The sequence below is a fragment of the Garra rufa genome, chromosome 11 (genome assembly GCF_049309525.1).
Source record: "Garra rufa chromosome 11, GarRuf1.0, whole genome shotgun sequence".
NCBI classification, from domain to species: Eukaryota; Metazoa; Chordata; class Actinopteri; order Cypriniformes; family Cyprinidae; genus Garra; species Garra rufa.
In genome coordinates this window covers 22,944,454-22,966,376 of record NC_133371.1, presented here as the reverse complement: position 1 = coordinate 22,966,376, position 21,923 = coordinate 22,944,454, and the positions used below count along the sequence as shown (strand labels likewise).

Below are 21,923 nucleotides of genomic sequence, written 5' to 3'. Positions count from 1 at the left end.
AATCAAAAATTACGTTTTGATATATTTATGGTAGAAAAACTACAAAACATTTTAATGGAACATGATCTTTACATAATATCCGAATGATTTTTGGCATGAAAGAAAAACAAAAATTTTGACCATACAATCTATTTTTTGCAACTGCTACAAATAAGGCTGGTTAAAAAGAGTTGTGCCTCCTAATATTTTTGTGGTAAACATGTTTTTTTTCTTTTAAGATCATAAAAAAAAAATCAAAAACATATTTTTTAAAAACAATGATGGAATAAAATGCAAAATTTATTTCAATATCTTTCTCATAAGTTAGGTCATAGGGTTCGGGTCAGCCACCTCCTAATTGAAAGTACCCACTAAATGATGATTTTATATATATATATATATATATTAAGCTTACTGATATTTAAAATATTATTGTGGGTTCCAATAGATAATAAAAGAATCTTGGTAAAAATCTAAGATTTAAATATTTAACAGCTTTTAATTTTTTTTTTTTTTTTTTTTTTTGGTTGTGGGACAGCAGTTCACACCAATTTTATAGAATGGCCCACATATTAGATAAAAAACAAACAAAAATAAATACATTTATAAATGCAAGTGTTAAAATTGTTGTACAAAGTATTAAAATTAGACAAAAAGACAAAAGCACTTAACAAAATTCCTAAAACCGAAACTAAAATGAACATACAAAAGAGGTCACTTTATACTAGTCGGTAAAAGCAACAGCTAGAAACCCTTATTTTATATAATTGTTTACATGTTCTTTCACACATTTCTTTATAAGCCTGTCAGTGTGTGGTAAGAAGGGAGTGCGTATGCTTCATGAGAGCTAGTGAGGAAGGTGGATTAGGATCGGAGAGGGAGGGAGCGTAAGATAAGAGTGTGTGGGGGGGGGGCATCTGAGGAACGGCATCGACTGACGAGTGAGACAGTGGACTGATAAATTTGCTGAGATGTTCAGAGAGACAGCTGAGCTGCAAAAGTGCATTTGAGCAAGAGACTTGGAGTCAGCAGAGAGTGAGAGAGGGAGTTATCAGAGCTGTGAGGTAATTGCTGCTCCATGCACATAATGTGAGTGTGTGACAGCTCAGTCTGCTTCCCGGATGCTTCTGTGGTTACAGGGCAGTGCGGGAGTCGTGGGTCTCTGCACGTTTGTTTTTGAAGTGTGTGCTTTAAATGTGTGGTTGTGCATGCTTGTGTTTTGCCCAAGCATTTGTGACTGCCTGCTGTCTTGCTTGCCAGGTAAGAGACATTCACATGCACACAAACGCACATACTGCTGGGTAGGATTGACAAATAGGAGTGTCCATGTTAAAGAAAAGGAAAGACTTTAAAAATTTTGTTTAAAATGCTTGTGCCGTTCATATGTGCTTGTATACATTTTGAATTCATAGTTTTTATATTCTTTTCAAAGAAAGTCAATTTCATGTAGAGTAACTAGAAAGTAATGACATTTTACTTAGTTCTTGAGTACATGAGTGTGTTTTTTGTTTTTATTTAATTCTGTGTATTTTTAAAAACTTCGCTACAAATATAATGAATTATTGAGTCATAAACATTGTTTTTTAAGAGGTGCAGCACATGACATTTTACAATCGGAATGCCTTCTCAATAAACGTCATGTTTTATGATGAGGTCCTCACTATAATTTCATTTTCCTGTTTTTGTTTTACTTTTCGTTTCCGTTTTCATGTTAGTTGCATTACATGAGTCTAAGTTTTTCAAATATTTTTAAGCAGTGAGACATTTTATTTTATTTGTAAAAAACAACACTCTTCAAAAGTATTTAAAAAAAAAAAAAAGAAAGAAATTAATACACTTTTATTCAGCAAGATGCATAAAATGTATTTAAGTGACAGTGAAGACATTTATATTAGACTTTTTTTCGACACTGAATAAAAAAACAAAAAAGCTTATTGGGACTTATCTCATAATTCAGATATTTTTTTTCTCAGAATTGTGTGAAACTAGCAATTTCGCCTTTTTTCGTGATTCTTACTGGTTTTTGATTAGCAAGTTTGTATCTTGCAGTTCTGACTTTTTTTTTTTCACAAATGCAAGCTAGTATCTTGCAGTACTGACTTTTTATTTATCTTTTACAAGTGCGAGTTTGTATCTTGCAGTTCTGAATTTTAATATAATTTTTTTTTTCCCACAAAATGCAAGTTTGTATCTTGTAGTTCTGACTTTTTTTTGCAAATGCGAATTTGTATTTTGGAATGCTGACTTTTTTTTCACAAGTGCGAGTTTGTATCTTACAATTCTAACCTTTTTTTGCAAATGCGAGTTTCTCTTTCAATTTTGACTTTTTTCACAAGTGCCAGTTTGTATCTCGCAGTTATGACTTTTTTTTCCCGCAAATGTGAGTTTGTATCTCACAGTTCTGACCTTTTTAGTAAATGCAAGTTTGTATCTTGCAGTTCTGACTTTTTTTTTGCAAATGCGAATTTGTATTTTGGAATGCTGACTTTTTTTTCACAAGTGCGTGTTTGTAACTTACAATACTGACCTTTTTTTTTGCAAATGCGAGTTTCTATCTTTCAATTTGGACTTTTTTCACAAATGTGAAGTTTGTATATCGCAGTTCTGACTTTTTCGCAAATGCAAGTTTGTATCTTTCAATTTTGACTTTTTTTCACAAGTGCCAGTTTGTATCTCGCAGTTATTACTTTTTTTTTTTCCGCAAATGTGAGTTTGTATCTCACAGTTCTGACCTTTTTAGTAAATGCAAGTTTGTATCTTGCAGTTCTGACTTTTTTTTGCAAATGCAAGTTTGAGTTTTGGAATGCTGACTTTTTTTCACAAGTGCGAGTTTGTATCTTACAATTCTGACCAAATGCGAGTTTCTATCTTTCCATTTTGACTTTTTTCACAAATGTGAAGTTTGTATTTCGCAGTTCTGACTTTTTTCGCAAATGCAAGTTTCTATCTTTCAATTTTGACTTTTTTCACAAATGTGAAGTTTGTATATCGCAATTCTGACTTTTTTCATGCAATTGTGACTTCTTTTCTCCAAATTGTGAAATATAAACTCGCAATTGTGAATTTTAAAGTCCAGTTTTGAGGGGGAAAATGCCATGTTCTCAGAAATTAGTTTATATCTCACAATTTTGACTTAACTCGCAATCATGTGTTATAAAGTCAGAATTGTGAGAGATAAACTCTCAATTCAGAGAAAAAAGTCAGAAGTGTGTTTTTATATCTTATAGGAAATGTTCATAAATGTTTCTTAAGCACTACATTTGTAAAGGTGTAATAGCTGTTGAAAACTCTTTGTTATTACAGAAATAAATTACATTTTTATATTTAAACAGAAAACTGTTCTTTTGAATTCTACTAATATTTTACAACATTACTGAAATAAATAGATTCACAGTCAGCGTAAGAGATTCTGATGTTCTGTAAATTTGATATGCAGTAGATCAGTCTAATAGCAACAGTAACCTGACAAATAAGCCTGAAGTATTAAAGCCTGTGTGTGCAAGTCCTTGAGATAAGTCAGACATGAAGATAGAGTGGCTTTGTTTGTCCAGTGTGGGTGTGACCTTTGACCTAGGGGTGGATGTCACTATGACACTCTACAAAGCCCGGCCATTATCACCATGACAACATCTCACATTGTAGAATGATCAGAATAGGAGCGGCTGTTGTGAATCAGTAGCATGTTTTGCAATCCCAATTGAGATATGAGGTCTTGTACGTAATATGCATTAAACTTGTTGTAATTGTTTAACAATGGTGGATATGATCAGTTTGACTTTCCATGATAGATAAAGACATTTTGGTATGTAATACTGTTTCCGTTCCTAAACGGCATGGCATATGGTACCTGTTTAGAAAGTAAAATGTAATTAATACTTCTCCTAACGTTTCAAGAAGTGTGTATAACTCGGCAGAAGCACAGGAAGAAAGACAGAGGCCTTTTATGAGGTGTCGTCTGTCCCCTGTTGGCTATAGTGTCGTCAAAAGGGGTCAGTCAGGAACAGAGGACAGACTGAATTACATCTAAGTGTGGAGAGCGAGCTGTCGACTTTACAGAGCACATGGTGAAAGGGGGAGGTATGGAAGGAGGGAATGAATGTGTGGATTGTAAAGAGGAATAAAGAGACCTGAAAGAGGACAGATCAACAGAGATATGCTTCAATTTTGCATTTTTTCTAATTTAATCTTTTTTTATATTAATTGTTGTAATTATTAAGATGGCATTTTAAAATGTCTAAGATTGCGAGATAAAAGTTGTAATATTTTGAGAAAAAAGTCAAACACATTATTACTATACACTATAAAGCTGAGACTTTGTTTTATATTAAAAGAACCAAAAGCACAAAGCTTATTGCTATTGTTGGGCGACTGGCACACTACAATTAGCTACTGCATTCGAAAAAGTGAAATATTATTTCTGTGAAGTATGATTTCTGCTAATAATCCCACATATATTCTCCTATAACTTTAATCTCGTACTTGCTACAAATTTATTCTCATAATTTAGATTTTTTTTTCCTCAAATTTTTTGAATTTATTCTCGTAATTTCAACTTTATTCTCAAAATATTTCGACTTTATTCTTGTATTGCTACGACTTTCTCTTAATTTTGACTTTATTCTCAAAATATTTCAACTTTATTCTCATATTGCTACAACTTTATTCTTGTAATTTAGATTTTTTTTCCCTCAATATTTCGACTTTATTCTCATATTGCTGACTTTTTTTTTTCGAAATATTTCAACTTTATTCTAAAAATATTTTAAATGTGTACTCAAAATATTTTGAATTTATTTTCCAAACATTTAGATTTAATTCTCAAAATAGTTTGACTTTATTCTCTTATTGCTACAACTTTATTCTTGTATTTTTGACTTCCTCAATATTATTATTATTATTTTTTTTATAATTTTGACTTCTCAAATATTTTTCTGGTATTGCTTCGATTTTCTCAAAATATTTTGACTTTATTCTCGTATTGCTATGACTTTATTCTCATAACTTTGTCTTTATTCTCAGAATATTTTGACTTTATTCTCATAACTTTGTCTTTATTCTCAGAATATTTTGACTTTATTCTCATAATGCTACAACTTTATTCCCGTAATTTTGACTTTATTCTCGAAATATTTCGACTTTATTCTTGTAATTTCAACTTTATTCACAAAATATTTCGACTTTATTCTTAAAATATTTCGACTTTATTCTTAAAATATTTCAACTTCATTCTCGTATTGCTACGACTTGTACGACTTTTTTTTCTACTCAAAACATTTTGACTTTTATTCTTGTAATTTCAACTTTATTCTCAAAATATTTAGGCTTTCCCATAATTTAAACTTTTTTACAATATTTGAACTTTATTCTTGCAATTTTGACTTCTCAAAATATTTCAACTTTATTCTCATATTGCTACAACTTTATTCTTGTAATTTAGATTTTTTTCCCTCAATATTTCGACTTTATTCTCATATTGCTATGACTTTTATTTTCGAAATATTTCAACTTTATTCTAAAAATATTTTAAATGTGTACTCAAAATATTTTGAATTTATTTTCCAAACATTTAGATTTAATTCTCAAAATAGTTTGACTTTATTCTCGTATTGCTACAACTTTATTCTGGTATTTTTGACTTCCTCAATATTATTATTATTGTTATTTTTTTATAATTTTGACTTCTCAAAATATTTTTCTGGTATTGCTTCGATTTTCTCAAAATATTTAGACTTTATTCTCGTATTGCTATGACTTTATTCTCATAACTTTGTCTTTATTCTCAGAATATTTTGACTTTATTCTCATAATGCTACGACTTTATTCCCGTAATTTTGACTTTATTCTCGAAATATTTCGACTTTATTCTTGTAATTTCAACTTTATTCACAAAATATTTCGACTTTATTCTTTAAATATTTCAACTTCATTCTCGTATTGCTACGACTTGTACGACTTTTTTTTCTACTCAAAACATTTTGACTTTATTCTTGTAATTTCAACTTTATTCTCAAAATATTTAGGCTTTCCCATAATTTAAACCTTTTTACAATATTTGAACTTTATTCTTGCAATTTTGACTTCTCAAAATATTTCAACTTTATTCTCTTATTGCTTTGACTTTTATTATGATTTTGACTTTATTCTCAAAATATTTTGGCTTTTCAATTTTTTCTTCTTTTTTTTTTTCTCTAAACTCTAAAACTTTAACAATTTATTTTCAGGTTGAAAAAAATAAGTATTCTTAGACTTTTGTGTGTGAGTTTTTGTAGGGTCAGATACCAAGCATATTTTGGAACCCACTCATTCCAGGAAGAGTAATGATGTTGTTTCCGTATTCCTGTGAGAGCCAGTAAAAAACAGATAAGAAAAACATTCAAGGAATTACGAAAGGAAGTTGTCCGTCATTGTGAATGTGGAAGTTGGAGTGGTATCCCAGGACGTCACAAGGACGTTTTTCTAGTTCCCCTGCAAACAGCTGGCTTATGTCATTTCCCACATTCACACATTCCTCCTCGATTAGACTTTATAATCAATAACCTGTGAGGCTGTTTGCGTCACGGCTTCTGTGTTGACCTTGTGTCGCTGATACAGTTCTCCCTCTGGAACTGTTGTTCCCTTGCCTGAAAGAAAAAAAAAAAAAAAAACTGTGTCAGTGTTTACAGAAACTCAGTCTAGACACTAAATGTTTGTTTAGAAAAAACAGATGTGGTTTGTTTCACAAATCAGTATCGGTTTTATGTATTCAGTTTGTTCGGGCTGTTTTGCAAATGATTCATAAATGTCTCATCTGTGCATATTTGATTTTTGATTTCAGGCTAAATCGTGGAGGAAGTTAAAGACCATGGTGCATTGCTCACCATTTGTGGTTTCATTTAAGAAACGATATCCTTGGGTTCAGCTGGCAGGCCACGCAGGTAAAAACCAATTCTTGTTTCTATTTCTGTACTGAGGAAAAAGCTTGTATCCGAACAAATTGGATTGATGAAGTGTTTTTGCCTCTTCATGTGCAGGTAATTTCCAGGCAGGCGAGTATGGGAAATTGCTGAAGAAGTATTGTGAATGCGAGCAGCTGTGTCTCGAAAAGCTGATGAATGACAACCTCCAGCCGTTTGTGCCTGGTTATTATGGTATTGTGCAGCAGAACGACCAAGATTACAACATAATGGATGATCTACTGACTGACTTTGACTCCCCTTCAATCATGGATTGCAAGATGGGAAGCAGGTGAGAAGAAGCTTAGAGAATAAAAAGAGTACATATGTTCAAATTTGTTTTAACAACTATGTTAACAATAAGATAAATAAACCACCCTAACCAAACATATATAGTAAAGGTGTTTCCTCTGAAGAGGCAAGGCAGGCATTACCCAATATTTACCAAGTTTGATGACTGAAAAATTCCAAAATAGTTCAGAGTTAACACAAGTTCACAAATAAAACATGTTTAAAATGTTACTGCCTTGAGTTATTATTTTGGAATAAATGTAAAATGCTTAAAAACACTTTTTATTTGGCTTTAATAAATAGAATATTGATTAGATTGTTAATGTAAAAATATAAAATACATATAAAAAAACTTTAAGGAAGAAGGTGGTGGCAGACTTAGGTTGACGTCATAAACTGATGCGTGAAGGCTGTGGTGTGGTTAATGGAGTCTGGTTTTTTTTTTTGTTTTTTTTTAAACCATAGGACATACCTGGAAGAGGAGCTGGTAAAGGCCCGTGAGCGTCCTCGTCTTAGGAAGGACATGTATGAGAAAATGGTGGCTGTGGATCCGGGTGCACCCAGTCCGGAAGAAAGAGCTCAGCAGGCGGTTCTCAAACCTAGATACATGCAGTGGAGGGAGACGCTGAGCTCAACCGCCACGCTTGGCTTCCGTATAGAGGGCATCAAGGTGGGAGATCACATTTGCAAACATGTTGAACTGAAAAGTGTGGAAGCCTGTTTCCGCCACTGAATAAAAAATATAAAAAAGGTAATTGCAACTCTTTATCTCACAGTTCGGACCTTTTTTTCCAGAATTGCGTGATATAAACTCGCAATTGCGAGTTATACATTAAGAATTCTGAGAAATAAAGTCAGAAATGAGAGATTGTGAGTTATAAAGTCAGAGTTGCAAGACAAACTCCGTTTTGAGAAATAAAGTAGCACTTCTGAGAAGTAAAGTCAGAACTGTACGATATAAACTCACAGTTCTGACGTGTTTTTTCTCAGAATTGCTGATATGATATAAACTCAGAATTGTGAGTTATAAAAGTCAGAATTGTGAGACAAACTCAAATTTGACAAATAAAGTCAGAACTGCGTGATATAAACTCAGTTGTGAGAAATAAAGTTAGAATTGTGAGATGAAAAACTCGCAATTCTGGCTTTATAGCATGCAAGTGCGAGTTAAGTCAATTGTGAGCTATAAACTCGCAATTGTGAGATCATATCAGTTTTTTTTCCTTTCAAAGTTGGACTTTATAACTCACAATTGCGAGTTTATATCTCACAATTTTGAGAAAAAATTCAGAATTGTGAGTTCATCTTCCAAATCTGACTTTATTTCTTGCAATTGTGAGTTTATATCATGCAATTCTGACAAAAAAAGAAAAAAATTAAGTTAATATCTCGCAATTTTGAGAAAAAAGTCAGAATTGTGAGTTTATATGTCAAAATTCGGGCTTTATAACACGCAATTCCGAGTTGTTAAGTCAGAATTGTGAGCTATAAACTCGCAATTGTGAGATCATATCAGTCTTTTTTCCTTTCAAAGTTGGACTTTATAACTCACAATTGCGAGTTTATATCTCACAATTTTGAGAAAAAATTCAGAATTGTGAGTTCATCTTCCAAATCTGACTTTATTTCTTGCAATTGTGAGTTTATATCATGCAATTCTGACAAAAAAAGAAAAAATTGTAAGTTAATATCTCGCAATTATGAGAATAAAAGTCAGAATTGTGAGCTATCAACTCATAATTTTGAGAACATATCAGTCTTTTTTTCCCCTCAAAAGGAGTTTATATCTTGCAATTGTGAGTTATAAACGCATTTTGTGAGGAAAAAAAATCAGAATTGCGTGTTTTTATCTTCCAATTCTGACTTTATTTCTTGCAATTGTGAGTTTATATCATGCAATTCTGACAAAAAAAAGAAAATATAAATTAATATCTCGCAATTTTGAGAAAAAAAGTCAGAATTGTGAGTTTATATGTCAAAATTCGGGCTTTATAACACGCAATTGCGAGTTGTTAAGTCAGAATTGTGAGCTATAAACTCGCAATTGCGAGATCATATCAGTCTTTTTTCCTTTCAAAATTGGACTTTATAACTCATAATTGCGAGTTTATATCTCACAATTTTGAGAAAAAATTCAAAATTGTGAGTTCATCTTCCAAATCTGACTTTATTTCTTGCAATTGTGAGTTTATATCATGCAATTCTGACAAAAAAAGAAAAAATTATAAGTTAATATCTCGCAATTATGAGAATAAAAGTCAGAATTGTGAGCTATCAACTCATAATTTTGAGAACATATCAGTCTTTTTTCCCCTCAAAAGGAGTTTATATCTTGCAATTTTGAGAAAAAAATCAGAATTGTGAGTTATGAACGCATTTTGTGAGGAAAAAAATCAGAATTGCGTGTTTTTATCTTCCAATTCTGACTTTATTTCTTGCAATTGTGAGTTTATATCATGCAATTCTGACAAAAAAGAAAAAAATATAAGTTAATATCTCGCAATTTTGAGAAAAAAAGTCAGAATTGTGAGTTTATGTCAAAATTCGGGCTTTATAACACGCAATTCCGAGTTGTTAAGTCAGAATTGTGAGCTATAAACTCACAATTTTGAGAACATATCAGTCTTTTTTCCCCTCAAAATTGGACGTTGTAACTCGCAAATGTTATAAACATGCATCTGTGAGGAAAAAAAAGTCAGAATTGCGCGTTTTTATCTTCCAGTTCTAACTTTATTTCTTGCAATTGTGAGTTTATATCATGCAGTTCTGACAAAAAAGTCAAAAAGTCAATATCTCAAAATTCTGAGAATTAAAGTCAGAACTGAGTTTATATCTCGTAATTTAGACTTTTTTATAACTTGCAATTACAAGTTTATATCTATATCTAGTTTCTGTACAATTTTGCGAAAAGTCAGAATTACAAATTTGTATCATGCAATTCTGAGGAAAAAAGTCAGAATTGTGAGATAAAAAGTGGCAAAAACGCGCTTACAAGGGAAAGATATACTTTATATACTACTAAAAAAAATCTGCGAGGATACATTACATTGAATGAAAATTACAGAATTTTGACCCCCTATTTATATACAATGTTGTTGTTTTTAAAAAAAATATTAATTCTGATTTCTTTTCAAAGAATTGTGAGTTTATATCTTGCAATTCTGGCTTTATAACATGCAATTGTGAGTTAAGTCAGAATTGTGAGCTATAAGCTAACAATTTTGAGAACATATCAGTCTTTTTCCCCCTTTAAAATTAGACTTTATAACTCACAATTGCTAGTTTATATTATGCAAATCTGACAAAAAAAGGAAAAATTATGAATATATCATAATTCTGAGAATTTAAGTCAGAATTGAGTTATCTTGCAATGCTTACTTTATTTCTCGCAATTGAGTTTATATCATTTCTGACAAAAAAATCAGTCAAAATTGTTGAGTTTATATCTTACAATTCTGAGAAAAGTCAGAATTATGAATTTGTATCACACAATAATGGGGAAAAAAGTCAGAATTGTGAGATAAAAAGTGGCAAAAACTGGCTTGCATAGAAAAGATATACTATATATACTGCTAAAAAGAATCAGCAAGGATTTATTACATTGACATTTTTTTACAGATTATTATTATTATTATTATTATTATTATATATATTTTTTTTGCTATTTATATACAATTTTATTTATTTATTTGACTATTTATTGTTTTAGAAATTGATAATAAGAGATGTTTCTTAACCAAAGCAGCATCAGAATCATGTGACACTGAAGACTGGAGTAACGGCTGCTAAAATTCAGCTTTGCCATCAAAAAAATAAAATTGTCAAAATGTATTAAAATACAAATCAGTTATTTTAGAATATTTAATTAAGAACATTTCACAGTATAACTGCTTTTACTGTATTTTGGTCATAAAGATAACATCAATAATAAAAACATAACCTTTTTATAGATGTGATTAGTAAAACCTCGAAGCTGTATCTGTGCATTGTAAAACATGCAAATGCAGATATAAATGGTAACTTGAAGTATTAAATACACATCAGAACTACCGTACTTTCCTGAATCCATGTTTATTATTTATAGATCTGACCTTTGCAAATTTGCACTTTTTTGTTATTATTAAAAACAAAAAGCACTTCCCTGTTTACAATCTTTCTTGTGTTTCTGTTTAGAAAGCAGATGGCACGTGCAACACCAGCTTTAAAAAGACCAAACATAAGGAGCAGGTGATGAAGGCCTTTAGTGACTTTGTGGATGGAAACACACAGTTACTGGTATGTGGCTTCTCTGCACTGGAGCTTTTATTATATAAACTTTAGCCAGTGGCTTTACTGTTCTACTTGATAATCATACTTGTGAAAAAAAAAAAAAAAAAAAAACTAATAATGTTTATTTAATTGAAATGCTGTTCTGACCTCCAGTGACTTTGAAATGACCTTCTCTCAGAATTGCAAGATATAACTCACAAATCAGACTTTTTTCAGAACTGCAAGATAAAAAGTCACATTTGTAAGAAAAAAAGAATCTCACAATTCTGACTTAATTTCTTGCAATCGTGAGTTTGTCACTCAGTTACGAGGAGAAAAGTCAGAATTGCGTGATTATAAACTTGCATTTATGAGAAAAAAAGAATTCATCTTGCAATTTTATCTTGCAATTCTGACTTCATAACTTGCAACTGGAGAAGGAAAAAAGTCAGAATTGTAAAACATTTACTTGTAATTGCAAGAAAAAATGTCAGAATTGCGAAATAAAAATTCACAATTTTTGTCTTGCAAATGCGAGCAATTCTGACTTTATAACTTACAATTGCGAGCTATAGTATCACGTAATTCGGAGAAAAAAAGTCAGAATTGTGAGATGATAACTTGCATTTGCGAGAAAATGGAATTGTGAGTTTTTATCTAGCAATTCTGACTTCATTTCTAGCAACTGTTTATATATTCCAGTTGCGAGAAAAAAGGTCAGAATTGTGAGATAACTCACAATTGTGACAAGAAAATTAGAATTCTGAGAAGAAAACTCGCATTTTCGAGAATAAAGTTTATGTTTCTCAATTCAAACTGAATTTCTTGCAATTAAGAGTTTATATCAACTAATTCTAAGCAAAAAAAGTCAAAATGCGAGATATTAACTTGCAATTGCGAGAAAAAAAGTCAGAATTGTGAGTTAAAAACTCGCATTTGCAAGAAAGAACTGAATTTTTATCTTGTAATTCTGACTTCATTTCTGGCAATTGTGAATTTATATCACAATTCTGAATTCAGAGTTGCAAGATAAAAACTAGCATTTGCAAGAAAAAAAAGAATTGCAAGTTTTTATCTCGCAGTTACGACTTTCTTTCAATTGTAATTTTATGTCACAATTCTGAGGGAAAAAAGACAATTGAGTTCATATAGGGCAATTCTAAAAAAAAAAAAAAAAAGTCAGAATTGCCAGTTTATATCATGCAATTTTTGGAAAAAAAAAGTTGAGAGATGATAACTGCAAATTTTTATTTTGCTGTTTAGACTTTATTTCTTGCAATTGTCAGTTTATATCACGCAATTGTTAGAAAAAAGTCAAAATTGTGAGACAACTTGAATGGCAAGGTTTTTTGCAATTCAGACTTTATTTCCTGCAATTGTGAGTTTATTTCTTGCAATTCTGTCTTTTATAACTCACAATTGAGTTTATATCACACAGTTCTGAAAAAGTCAGAATTACAAGATATTGACTCACAATTGCGAGAAAAGTATCAGAATTGCAGAATTCAGACTTTATTTCTTGCAATTCTGACTTAAGTTTTAAATTAAAGTTTTAAATTAACTTGCAATTGCGAGAAACGTGTCAAGAGTTGTGAGAAAAAAAGAATTGCAAGTTTTCCGCAAATACGACTTTATTTCTTGAAATTGTAAGTTTATATCACACAATTCTGAGGAAAAAGTTAATTGAGTGTATATAGGGCAGTTCAGAAAAAAAGTCAGAATTGCGAGTTTATATCATGCAATTTTCAAAAAATCAAGAGTAGCAAAAAAGTCAAGAATAGCAAGGTAACTCGCATTTGCGAGTTTTTACTTTGCAATTTAGACTATTTCTTGCAATTGTGAGTTTATATCATGCAGTTGTGAGGAAAAAAGTCAGAACTGCGAGATAAAAACTTGAATTTGCGGAAAAAAAGTTGCAAATTTGTATTTTTCGCAATTCAAACTTTATTTCCTGCAATTGTGAGTTTATTTCTTAATTTTGACTTTATAACTCAGAACTGAGAGTTTATGTTACACAATTGCAAGGCGAAAAAGTCAGAATTGTGAGATAAAAACGTATTTCCAGGAAAAGAAAAAAGAATTGCAAGTTATTTCGCAATTCAGAATTTATTCTCTGTAATTGTATCTTGCAATTCTGACTTTGTAATTCACAATTGAGAGTTTCTATCATGCAATTGTGAGAAAAAATTTGAATTGCGAGATAATAACTTGCAGTTGCAACAAAAAAAAAAGCATTGCACATTTTTATCTCACAATTATGGCTTTATTTTTTGCAATCGTGAGCTTATGGGTGTGTTCACACTTGAATTTCAGTTTATTTGGTTCATTTGGTCCGGACCAAAAAGCAAAATGATACATATGGTCCTGGTCCGCTTAGCATTCACACTGGCATTTTTGACAGCAAACCGTAAGATACCAAACCTAAAGTCATAGTGATACGTTCACAACCTGATTGGCACTAACAGAGCAATCGCAGAGTTTGTTTTAATCGAACCAAACATGACAAGTGTGAACACACCCTATATCACGCAATTCTGAAGAAAAACGGTCAATTGTGAATTTATATCACGCAATTCTGACTTTATAACCCACAATTAAGAGTTTATATAAGGCAATTCTTTTGTTTTTTAAATATACATATTTATTTTTTTGGAGGGGGGGGGGGGGCATAATTGGTAACCAATCGTAATCCAGAAACTGGCAACGGATAATTACAGCTGTCTTGAACTTTTTGTTGTTGTTGTTGTTTTTCCCTCAGAGGAGTTATCTGCAGAGGCTGGAGGAGCTACGCAGTGCTCTAGAGACGTCAGAGTTCTTCAGGACACATGAGGTGAGGAATCTGTTCTTTCCATATTGTGAAATCATCTTCCTGCCCGGGCCAAATTATTTTTTTTCATCTCTGGAACACAAGAATTCATGTTTCATAACTTCTAAACTTTGCCCTCATTTAAGAAACCTTCTGTTCTGTTTCTCATCAGGTGGTTGGAAGTTCCTTGCTCTTCGTTCACGACGCTTCAGGCCTAGCCCGAGTATGGATGATTGACTTTGGTAAAACCGTCCCACTCCCACCACCCCAAACCCTGGACCACCGCACACCCTGGGCAGAAGGAAACCGGGAGGATGGGTACCTATGGGGTCTGGACAATCTCATTCAAATCTTCGGAGACATGCTGCAGAACACGACCGCTCCCTCACAATGATGGATGTACAGAACATGACTGAACCTGAAGCATCACGTGCAGGGACACGTTGATGCAGGATGGCACACAACAGGATATTAGTCTTGAGATGAGTGTGCTCTAGTGCTGTCGGAGAGATAAAGAGCGAACAAAACACAAGCTCATTTAGTCGACTTTTGCACATGTGGTCCTGCAAATCCACTGATACTGAACACAGACTTGAGGAGCAAATGAGAAAAAAACATTCAAATCATTTTCAAGGCACACGGCTGATTATTCTTTTAAGAATACATGCTAAATTCACTTGTCTTTTTGTTTTAAACCTACAAATATGATAACACTATCAAACTGGAATGTGCTTTTTGCACATGTGATTTTTTTTTTTTCTTTTTTTTCCTTGTAAATTTTTCTTCGGGTTTCCAAGGTTATGTAAATAGTGCTATTTAATTTAACTTTTTTTTAGATTTTTACAATTCACTTTATTTCTTGCAATTGTGTTCTTTTTCTTGCAATTCTGACTTTATAACTCACAAAGTTTTTATCTCGCAATTACGACTTTATTTCTTGCAATTGAGAGTTTATATAGGGCAATTCTGAGAAAAAAGTCAGAATTGCGAGATAAAATCTTGCATTTGCGAGAAGAAAATAAATTGCGAGTTCAGACTTTATTTCTTGCGAATGTGTTTATTTCTTGCAATTCTGACTTTATAACTCACAATTAAGTGTATATCACGCAGTTCTGAGGAAAAAAAGTCAAAATTGCAAGATATTAACTTGCAATTGTAAGAAAAAAAGAATTGCGAGATAAAATTTTGTGATTCTTTTTTTCTTACAATTGCCAGTTAATATCTTGCAACTTTATTTCTTGCAATTGTGAGTTTATATCACGTAACTCTGACTTTATAACTCGCAATTGAGAGTTTATATAGGGCAATTCTGAGAAAAAAAAGTCAATTGCGAGTTGATATGCGATTGTAAGAAAAACAGTCAGAATTGCGAGATGAGATAACTCGCATTTGCGAAAAAAGAGAATTGCTGGTTCAGACTTTATTTCTTGCAGTTGTGTTTATTTCCTGGAATTCTGACTTTATAACTCACAATTAAGTTTATATCATGCAGTTCTGAGGAAAAAAGTCAGAATTGCAAGATATTAACTTGCAATTATAAGAAAAAAAGAATCGCAAGTTTTTATCTCGCAATTACGACTTTATTTCTTGCAATTGTGAGTTTATATCACGCAACTCTGACTTTATAACTCTCAATTTATAAGTTATATAGGGCAATTCTGAGAAAAAAGTCAGAATTGTGAGTTTATATCATGCGATTGTGAGAAAAACAGAATTGCGAGATAACTTGCATTTGCAAAAAAAAAAAAAAAATGCGAGCAATTCAGACTTTGTTTCCTGGAATTCTGACTTTGTAACTCACAATTGAGTTTATATCACAAAGTTCTGAGGATAAAAGTCAATTGCGAGTTTATATCACACAACTCTGACTTTATAACTCAATTGAGAGTTTATATAGGGCAATTCTGAGAAAAAAAAGTCAGAATTGCGAGTTCATATTATGGAATTGCGAGAAAAACAGTCAGAATTGCAAGATAAAAACTTGCATTTGCGAAAAAAAAGAATAGAGAGTTTTTATTTTGCAATTCAGACTTTGTTTCTGCGAGAAAAAGAGGATCACAAGTTTTTAATATCGGAATTCCGACTTTATTTCTTGCAATTGAGTTTATATAGGGCAATTCTGAGAAATAATCAGAATTGCAAATTTATATCATGCGACTGAGAAAAACAGTCAGAATTGCGAGATAAAAACTTGCATTTGAGAAAAAAACAAAAACAATTCTGAGCAATTCAGACTTTATTTCCTGGAATTCTGACTTTATAACTCACAATTGAGTTTATATCACACAGTTCTGAGGAACAAAGTCAGAATTGCGAGATATTAACTTGCAATTGCGGAAAAAAAAAGAATTGCAAGTTTTTAATCTCGCAATTACGACTTTTTCTTGCAATTGTGAGTTTATATCACGCAATTCTGAGGAAAAAAGTCAATTGTGAGTTATATCATGTAACTCTGACTTTATAACTCGCAATAGAGTTTAAAAGAAAAAAAGTCTGAATTGCGAGTTTATATCATGCGATTGCGAGAAAAACAGAATTGCAAGATAAAAAAAAACTAAATTGAGTTTATATCACACAGTTCTGAGGAAAAAAAGTCAGAATTGCAAGACATTAGCTTGCAATTGCGATACAAAATTGTGATTATTTAATTATTATTATTATTATTTTTAATATTACAATAATTTCGGTTTTGCTTGAATTGTTGTATTTCTGTCTAACCCATACCTCATTTATTTCTGAAAGGCGGTCTAACTGCCAAACTACAGGCAGATTGACACATTTTTTTTTTTCTTTTAATTTCCTGTGGTCTTCTAATCTTGATGATACATGTGGTGTATGATATTTCCATGACTCATATGTCCTGTTATTTTTTTATTTTTTGCAGACTTTGAAACAGTTCGGCCTGTACAGCAGAAGTTTTTACTACCAAACAGTCAGAAATAAGGTTCTTTTGCAATAAACTAACCGCCCAAGACAATAAGGATAGTTAAACCCCCACCAAGACTGTTTTTTTTTTTTCAATTATTATTGAGAAATAGTTGCAGTGTTTCTTTATACTAGCTATGGTTACAAAGACGCAAGCTGAGTGAAGAGTTTGTTCACACTTGGTTTGTTGGTTTTTAAGGTAGCCTATCAGTGACTGCCCTGTTTGGAGAGTGTCATAGTTTCCAGTTTAGCCAAATGCATACAAGTTTAGAATAGGTTTGAGAGGTTAACCAGATTTATCCGGATCAACGACTATAACCTGATTTATTTTTTTTGTTTGTATTAAATAAATAGTTTTGAGTTTTTGTGTTGGTATGCACAGCTGAATGACCTCTGACCACAGCTCTTTTCGCACTGTGGAGTTTAGCTTCATAGTGATCATATCAGCATATCATTTGCATGAAGAACAAATCTGATGGTTAATCTCTCAAACTGGTGGAAATTTTCTTTTGGTGTACAAGAGGAGATTGTGTTAGTGTTAGGTCCACTGATGTCATCTATTAGTTCTCAAATTAGATGCTGTGGTCAGCTAAAAAAAATAAAAATAATAATAATCAAAAAATTTTCCATCGTCACTTAATGTTTTCTTCAGATATACTCGTAAAAAGATAAAACCCTCTTGCACAATATCACAACCATGATATTAAAGTGATTACCTCACCTGGACACTTTTTGTTGATGTTCTTAGTTTACGGAACGTTATGTTCTACCACTTTTTTCTTTTTTTTTTATCTTTCAGCTTTAGAGATTGTATTTTCCGTCTTGAGCGGACCTGCACACTGTCTGCTGGTGTGTCTGTCAGCGTTCCAACAACATTCCAGCTGTCAGTATTTTCCCATCTGACTGGAAACAGCGAATATAATGTCTCTCACATTCTATTGAAGATCCACTGCATTGTTTACAGATTATACAAAGTGTTGTGTGTCATTTGAATTGTTGAAATTGCTGACTGCATGTTTTAGATGACATGTTTTTTACTGGAAAGAGAACTGGATGGTGTGATGCCTTTTTTGAGTTGTATTATTTAGTACCGTTTGAGATTAAAACAGTTTGGAACAGAGACATGCTGAGCATTTATACTCACATGACCTTAAATCCTTGTCTTGAAAGCCAATGATATAATACAATAAACTGGAACTGTTATTGTTTAACATAGTGTGCTTTTCGTGTTCACTTCCTGATTCAGATTACTAAAAGAAATGATTGTCAAAACATTCAATGTTCTTTGATTTGCTTTCATATAGTTTTAGACCCTGCTTTACAATTTAAGTTTACAATTGTAACATACGTCAGAACATTTTGATCTGAACTTAAAGGGATAGTTCATCCAAAAATGAAAATGTGATGTTTATCTGCTTACCCCCAGGGCATCCAAGATGTAGGTGACTTTGTTTCTTCAGTAGAACACAAACAAAGATTTTTAACTCAAACCATTGCAGTCTGTTAGTCATATAATGGCAGTGAATGGACACCAAACTCAAAACGAAGCAAATGCCAATAATCTTGTATGTTTTTGTTACTGCGTCAGTATCGGCAACCAAAATATCACGATACACGTGTGTATCAATATTTTCTTACACTTCTAGTGTTCAACAGTCCAAAAGAAGTACAATAAGTGCATCCAGTTTTAATCACCGTTTCATATATCATTGTATTCATATTTTTATATATATATACGGTCAAGCCTGAAATTATTCATACCCCCGGCAAATTCTGACTTAAAGTTACTTTTATTCAACCAGCAAGTTTTTTTTGGACCGGAAATGACACAGGCTTCTCCCAAAAGATAATAAGATGATGTACAAGAGGCATCATTGTGGAAAAAAAAAAATATATTTCTCAGCTTTTATTTACATTTGAGCAAAAAGTGGCATGTCCAAAATGATGGATACCCTTTGCAAACTGTCACAGTCTATGGAAAATCCAAAGTTCTATACCATTCCAAATAGTCCAAGCTGTTCTAAAGCATCCTAATTACCCTGGTTCATTGGGAACAGCTGTTTTAATCAACTCAACAGGTGAAAAACAGAAGCTCTCTGCTGTTGGTTTGTGGACAGTCATGGCTAAGACAAAGGAGCTCACCGAGGACCTGCGCACAAGTCAGTGAAGTTCCAGTGGCTACAGTGCAAAGTATTATTAAAAAATACAAGACGTTCCGCACTGTGAAAAATCTCAGAGGACATGGTCGGAAGCCAAAAGTGACACCTGTGCTGGCCAGGAGGATAGTGAGAGAGGTAAAAAAGAATCCAAGGATCACCACCAAGGCCATCCTGATGAATCTGGGCTCTGCTGGTGGCAACATCTCAAGGCAGACAGTCCAACAGACACTGCACACCGCTGGGTTCCACGGACGCAGACCAGGGAGGACACCACTTCTCCAGATAAGGCACACAAAAGCCCGCTTGGCCTTTGCAAATGCTCCTCTGGACAAAGAAGAAGACTTCTGGTCTTCTGTTTTATGGTCAGATGAAACAAACAATTAATTGTTTGGCCACAATGATGTAGACTGTCAAACACGGTGGTGGGAACCTAATGTTTTGATTTACATCAAAATTCTTAACAACAACATCAGGCAGTCTGCAGAGAAACTTGGCCTTGGGCACCAGTGGACATTTCAGCACAACACTGACCCAAAACACACACCAAAAGTGGTGAAGAAATGGTCAGCAGACAAAAACATAAATGTTTTGCAGTGGCCCAGCCAGAGTCCTGACTTAAATCCAATTGAGAATCTGTGGAGGGAGCTAAAGATCAGGGTGATGGCAAGGAGACCCTCCAACCTGAAAGAGTTGGAGCTCATCGCTAAAGACGAACTGGCAAAAATACCAGTGGAGACATGCAAAAAGCTGCTCAGCAATTATAGGAAGTGTTTGATTGCTGTAATAGCCAATAAAGGCTTTTCTATTGATTATTGAGAAGGGTATGAATAATTTTGGACATGCCACTTTTTGTTCAAATGTAAATAAAAGATGAGTAATAATTTTTTCCACAATGATGCCTCTTGTACATCGTCTTATTATCTTCTGGGAGATGTCTGTGTCATTTCTAATCCAAAAAAAAAAAAAAACTTGCTGGTTGAATAAAAGTAACTTTAAGTCAGAATTTGCCATGGGTATAAATAATTTCATGCTTGACTGTATATATATATATATGTATATAAAAATTAGTCAAGATAATCTAACATTTGTTTTCTTTTTTCTATTGCTGTAAATTAACTTTTCTCTAAGTCAGAGGCTTTTGGTGTCAAAAGGCTTTTACATTTGCCAAAAATAGAAGTTTTTATATTAAAAAAAACAAACAAGCAAGCCCCGGCCAGATTTAAAAAGTAACGCAAAAGTAATGTAACGCTACCCTGGAAATCCAGAGGTCTCGCGAGAGCACAATCTGAATTGTCTCTGCAAGACACTCTGGCATCGAGCAATGATGCAGGTTACTGCATTACGTAAGCAGATGTGGGAACCAATCAAATCGGTGTATCTGATGTAGGCGGGCCAGAGGCGAGCTAAGCTGATGATGACAGCGCTGCGACGTCCGAATCATGTAGTAAACTTTGAAAGATCGCTGTCGCTACAGATGAACAACAAGTTGTTTGAAACGGCTTTGGCCGCTACAATGAACGAGTTAGACTTGGCTTTCCATATAAAAGAGGAACAGAAAACCGAAAACTCGAATCGTTCCTTTGCAAGAAGGACGTTTTTGCTGTTTTGCCGACTGGATACGGCAAGAGTTTAATCAGTTCACGAGTTCACGCTTACATATAATTAGCCGGAGAATAGTAGTGCATGTTTGGCGTGCTGTCCGGTGAAGGGCTCCGAGCTCGGGAGTGGCCCGAACCCAGAGTACGTTACCCCCCAATAGGAGTAGCGAGAACTCGGAGTGATGAGATGGGGTGGTGGGGGTTTACTTATAAACCATCGAGTGAATTGAGGTGAGTCAGCTGTATTTAAACCTATGGCGCTGATTGACTTGTGATGTTTACGCTAAGTATCTGACGCGCTTCTCCCGAACTTTGTTAATGAAACATCATTTAGCTCTGCTGGTAGCTAAGCGTGTATTGTTGTGATTGGTCGTGGCGTTATCCAATTGCGTGCAGTTAGAGTTTCAAATGCATGCTTGGTGCCGCCCCTCGAGTTAGGCAGTTTTCATTGCTCAATCCCAGACCCTTAATCTTAATAGATCAGGGTCTGGATTTTTCCAGGCTAATGTATAGGGCTGTCCCCGACTATGAATTTTCATAGTCGAATCAGAATTTTCGAATCTTTCTATAGTCGACCGATAGTCGAATCATCTAGGCCTATGTGTGTGTGTGAATGGGTTGAAAGATACACGACATTATAGTCAGCAGGAGGGTAAAACAATTTTTATTTTATTTTACACACTGCACACAGCAACAACTTTTAATAAAGCGACCAAAACTGCCTTCCAACTGACAGACGAACTTATTTAGGTTTAAATAAAAACACAGAACGCGTCTTTTAGTTCTAAAAACGCGAGGCGCACAGCACTGCCTTTTTTGCTAAGCAACGACCAAAACAGCTGTCCTGTCAGTCAAATCAAAGGATCATAGCGCGAACGCTCTAAAATCTTAGTTTTTTGCTGTTAAGTAAACTGTCATATTAGCAGAAACCCTAAATAATACAGCTCCTGATTACCCACGATAGACACCAAATGTTTCTCCTCCA

The 21,923-nt window shown here is 33.3% G+C and overlaps 1 protein-coding gene across 1 annotated transcript in view; it reads left to right on the top strand.

Moving 5' to 3' along the window:
* The window catches only part of itpkcb (inositol-trisphosphate 3-kinase Cb), a 29,054-nt gene extending 10,662 nt beyond the window's left edge, over positions 1–18,392 (top strand). The window contains exons 2-7 of the mRNA XM_073850353.1: positions 6,794–6,893; positions 6,990–7,203; positions 7,668–7,872; positions 11,376–11,477; positions 14,209–14,280; positions 14,429–18,392. Coding sequence (XP_073706454.1) covers positions 6,794–6,893; positions 6,990–7,203; positions 7,668–7,872; positions 11,376–11,477; positions 14,209–14,280; positions 14,429–14,650 — 915 coding nt within the window. The 3' untranslated portion in view covers positions 14,651–18,392. The remainder of the gene's footprint in view (positions 1–6,793; positions 6,894–6,989; positions 7,204–7,667; positions 7,873–11,375; positions 11,478–14,208; positions 14,281–14,428) is intronic.
* The last annotated feature ends 3,531 nt before the right edge of the window (positions 18,393–21,923 follow it).